The 4,985-nt window shown below is 36.6% G+C and overlaps 1 protein-coding gene across 1 annotated transcript; it reads left to right on the top strand.

The window, feature by feature from the left end:
- Window positions 1–825: 825 nt before the first annotated feature.
- On the top strand, window positions 826–1,976 carry LOC121968412 (ethylene-responsive transcription factor TINY-like). The gene has a single exon (XM_042518799.1). It carries the CDS (start codon window positions 1,142–1,144, stop codon window positions 1,778–1,780), a length of 639 nt encoding a protein of 212 aa, XP_042374733.1. The 5' UTR covers window positions 826–1,141; the 3' UTR covers window positions 1,781–1,976.
- The last annotated feature ends 3,009 nt before the right edge of the window (window positions 1,977–4,985 follow it).

Raw genomic sequence — 4,985 nt, 5'->3', positions numbered from 1 at the left:
TGTAGCAATTATGACTAGGGGTTAGCAAAATTTTAGTTAAATCGAACAAATCGACTGAATTTTAAAATTTGGTTCGGTTTATTTGAAAATTTATTTATTTTCTAAAAAAATAGTTAATTTGGCTAATTTAGTTCGATTTCAGTTTTCAAATTTCTTATTCAGTTAAACCAAATAGACAGAATAAATCAAATTTTTAGACCAAATTAAATTTTTAAACCCCATGTTTTAGGACCAAAATAGAATTTTATTAAAAAAATTGAATTTTTATACAAATTTAATTTATTCGGTTGAAAATTTAATTAACCGATATTTTATCAGTTTGATTTATTCAATTTTTTTTAAAAAAATTCAGTCGATTCCGTTTGTTCGAAAAAAAATCAACTTAGTTTGGTTTGATTAATTCAATTCAGTTGAGTTTTTACTAAATACTTACTCAGACATCATAATTATTATAATTGTATAGTTAAAATAGCTACGTATTATTATAATTACAATCTTTTAGCAGTTAAAGTAGCATTAAAAATAAAGACAGAGGGCAAATAGCGATAATAAATAGAATAAGAGCAATCTAATAAGTTTTTTTAAAAAAAAAATTAAGGAGATGGGATATTGCTCATCTCAAGCATCTCAAACAGTTGAGTATATGTAACGTTCCTTTACGTAGAGACGCCCAATCGAACTTTACCAGAGGGATCAGAGACTCAATTAAATATTTTATAGCTATTAAAAATTGATATCAGTATCTATTAGATTAGTCATCGATATAATACCAACGGTGTGGGTAAAAAAATAAATAAAAGTCGGCCGGCTGAAATAAGGAGGTTATAGGATTAAATGATGATGAGGAAGAAGAGAGGGGCCATGCATTTAGAAACACCGTGAAAATGCCTTAGCTTGGCACGTTTCCCTTTCTCTAATAAAGCCCCCCTTCCTCTTTCCATCTACTCTCTCAGACTAACATCGGTCGGATCCTCATTGCCACTCTGTCTGTTTGCAAGATTCAATTTTTATCGTCCTCTCCGGCTTAAAGGAGGTAGATTGAGCTCGTAGATTCCGTCAAAAAGGTAGCTTTTTGGGTTCGATCGATTCGGAGTGGGGCGATTGAGCGAGGGAGCAGAAAAAGGTGGCGTTTGGGGCAGTAATGGCGGCTCCTGACAGCTCTTTGGAGCTGGAAAGCAGCGTCAATTCCTTGTCTTCGTCGTCTCCGGATGCTGGCGAGTGGAGGAAGGATGGCGGCGGAAAGCGACCGCGGGAGCGGAGTAGCAGGCATCCTGCGTTTCGCGGCGTTCGGATGAGGAGTTGGGGCAAGTGGGTGTCGGAGATCCGAGAGCCGCGGAAGAAGTCACGCATCTGGCTGGGGACGTTCCCGACGCCGGAGATGGCGGCACGGGCGCACGATGTGGCGGCGCTCAGCATCAAGGGCCCCGCCGCCGTGCTCAACTTCCCGGAGCTTGCCGGGAGGCTGCCCCGGCCGGCCACTCTCTCCGCCCGAGACGTCCAGGCCGCCGCCGCCGAGGCCGCCGCAATGGACCCGGCCGAGAGGGCAGCGGAACCCCCGCCGCCAGCTGAGGCCGACGACGAGCTCGGGGAGATCACGGAGCTGCCGTCGCTCGACTCGGACTTTTCCGGGGTCGAGTACCTGTACGACGATTGGGTCGACTCGTGGCCGGAGCCTCCGCCGCTGCTGCTCCTTCCGTCACCGGAGACCGGGGATCCGCTGTGGGCGGCGCCGCCGGAGGAATGGTACCCAACAAACTTTGAAGCCTTGCTTTGGGATTAATTAAGGATTAATCTGTAATTAAAACTTAAAACCACCTCTAATGTTCATTAATCTCCCTAGCGGCCAGGCCCTAAATTTTTCATTAGGGCCCTCTTATTTTGTAATATTTTCCTTGTGAATTTTCTCTTGATTTATGTGTATATTAATAATTTGGGGCTATATAGTAATTAATGCCTTTTGTTAAATTTTTACAAAAGTTTTTCATGTAATAATGAAAATACCCTCTAATTTGTTTATCTATAATTAAGTTAATACAAGTTAATTTAATTTTATTAAAAATAATTTTTGATCATTTTCTATTTAATAAATTAATTATTCTCATACCTATATTTTTTAAAAAGAGATTATTATTTTTAGTATTAATTGTCATTTCTAATTACATCTTGCTAATTTTTTTTATTGTTAGGATGTCTCTATTTATCATCATATCATCACTCTAATCATATGAAATGTAATAAATAAATATATGCATAAATCAACTTTTTTTATCTCGATAATAAAGTATTCTATTTCTACATCTTAAATCCATTGATCTATGCACTGTAAGAATAGATCTTTCTTATTAGATTGGCAAAGCCGACACTTATACTGATCTAAGAATTTCCTCGTTACGCCCAGGGCAAAAGCCAATTCAACTCATTACTCATACAACTTAGTCCCTAAAGGTTCTTCTAGTACGTGTAAGTCGATCCATATTTACAATATTTTACTTATAAAAGATAAGCAAATATATTTTTCCATAGATTAATTATAAATATAGATTTGAATTTTATACATCAACAAGACCTAATTATTTTATTTACAAAAATAATTTTTTTTTAAAACTAAATACTTTTTTGGATAAAAAGGTAAAAGTCAAAAGACGCCACTTTTTATTTATTATCAAAATAACGTATATCATGTCTTAGCCCATTTTTTATTCTTAAAAATATTATTATCGTACGCTATTATAGCAATTACAAACTCCTAATTATTATGATATAAATATTTTTTAAATATTGAATAATATTTATGATATTATATTATAATAGTTATACGATGGTAGCCAAGTTTTTTCTCTAAACAATATTATCTTTCAATATATACTTAATTATTGGTGCAATCATTTTCAAGTTAAGGTTGATCAGTTTGACTAAACTCAAGTTGACTTGAACTTGAGTTTTGATATTTGACAATATGTGAGTGAAAAGTTAAGTAGATTAAGAGATGACCAGATGCTTGTTTGGGAAAGTCTTAACTGGAGGTTAGGTAATAGAAATCCTAATTAGAGGTTAGACAACGGAAAGTCCTAACTGAGGTAAGCAGGATGGAAGTCTACCAAGTGACTAGTCCTAACTGAGGTTAGCCGAAGAAAAATATAAGTGGGTCAAGAAGGATTACACATTGTCAAAGGAAATCGCTAACTACGGTTAGACAAGGGAAAACCTTAACTGAGATTAGGTAGGATGGAAGCCTACCGAGTGACTAGTCCTAACTGGAGGTTATTCAAGAGAAAAACTCAAGTGGATCAATGAGGTGTGCATTTAGTGATCGGAAGTCTAATGGGAAGTTGGCAAAGAGAAGCTCCAAGTGGGTTAAAGGAGGACTGAACACTTAGTAAAGAAGTCCTAGTAGATTAAGGTTGACCGGATGTTAGGCAATAGAAAGTCCCAACAAGTCATGGTTAATCTGATGTTGGATAAGGGAACTCTAAACTTGGATCAAGTGAGTTAGAGTTAGGTAATCGATTAGATCAATCGATTAGCCCAAGACCAATTGATTAGGTAGAGTGCCTAATCGATTGTGAGTGTTTTGTGGAAACATAATGAAGGTCGGAATTGATTGGTGAATCTATTGGGCTTAGTCCAATCGATTGGATAGAGTTTCTCACGATAGATTCTCGAGGGAAAAGAGGCTTGGTGAATCGATTGAGGCAATCGATTCATCCTTTCCCAATCGATTGAGCTAATCGATTAGGGTCTTGATCGCAAAAGAACAGAGAACTTGGGAATCAATTGGGGGCAATTGATTATAAACTACTGAATCAATTAGTATAGCTCACCAATTGATTATAGATTTGAAAAAGAGTCATTCTACAGGTTGTTGGACGGTCGATTGACGTGACAATCGATTGGGGAAAAACCTAATTGATTTGGAGGCGAAAAAGCATTTTGAATGACGTCCATATAAAGGAGAGTTCATTTAGGATTTTCACCACCGGTTCTTGAGACATTGAGGAAGAAGTGCAATAATATTTCCAACCGATCAAAAGACATTTCCACACAAGAAGATAGCAAGCTAAGCACGATTTTATTGTAAAGTATTTACTTTCATTTTCACTTGTGTTCTTGTTGTATTTCTCGTGTTTGAGATTGTACGAGGCTTCTTCACCTTCGAAATTTTTTTGAGAGGGAGTGTATTCATATTGGAGTTGTGTGCATGGTGTGAATCCTTAGATTGTTACTCAAGGAGGTGGAGACCAAGTAAATTGGAGGTGTTAGAATTGTGGAGTCTTTGCTTCGAGTATCCGCTGCAAATTATCATCAAAGAAGCGAATGAAGCTATTCATCCCCCCTTTCTAGCTATCTACGTGTTCTAACAAGTGGTATCAGAATGAGACTACTTTTATTAGACTAGTCATTGAAAAGAGCAATGAGCTAGAGAAAGAAGAAGAAGTTGGAAGTTTGAAATCCTGAATTTCAACAAGTCAAAGGACTTATCATCAAAGGAGCTAAACTTCGAAATGAATTTCTTAGATAGGTTTGGATTTGACATCCAGGCACCTCCATTATTCCAAAGGGGAAGCTTTGACATATGGAAATAAAAAAATGGAGAGTTTCTTGATGATGGACATAGAGCAATGGTTTGCTCTAATCGAGGGTTTTAAAGCTCCAAGAAATTCAAAGAGCAAATGAAATGAGAAGCAAATAAAGAGATGTCAGGCTAATGACAAGGTAACTAAATTGTTGGTTAATTTATTGCCAAACACTATCTTGTGCAAAATTAGAGAATATCGAGATGCTAAGGAGCTATAGAGCAAGTTGGCAAAACTTCATGAAGATCCAACTTTGGTGCAAAATGAAGCCAAATCTAAAGAGAAAAACTCATTGGATCAAGAATAAGAAGCTTCAAGTTTATAAAACTATTGTTGAAAAATTCTTGTAAATTAGAGATAGATAATAAAAAATTACTAAAAGAAAATAATGAATTAAAAGGAACCTTAGCT

Source organism: Zingiber officinale, chromosome 3B, assembly GCF_018446385.1.
Source record: "Zingiber officinale cultivar Zhangliang chromosome 3B, Zo_v1.1, whole genome shotgun sequence".
NCBI classification, from domain to species: Eukaryota; Viridiplantae; Streptophyta; class Magnoliopsida; order Zingiberales; family Zingiberaceae; genus Zingiber; species Zingiber officinale.
The sequence above is the reverse complement of the archived record's forward strand: the minus strand, read 5'-3'. Positions and strand labels throughout refer to the sequence as shown.

Coding starts and splice junctions, on each gene's coding strand:
- LOC121968412 (XM_042518799.1), top strand. CDS start 1,142: ATGGCGGCTCCTGACAGCTCTTTGGAGCTGGAAAGCAGCGTCAATTCC.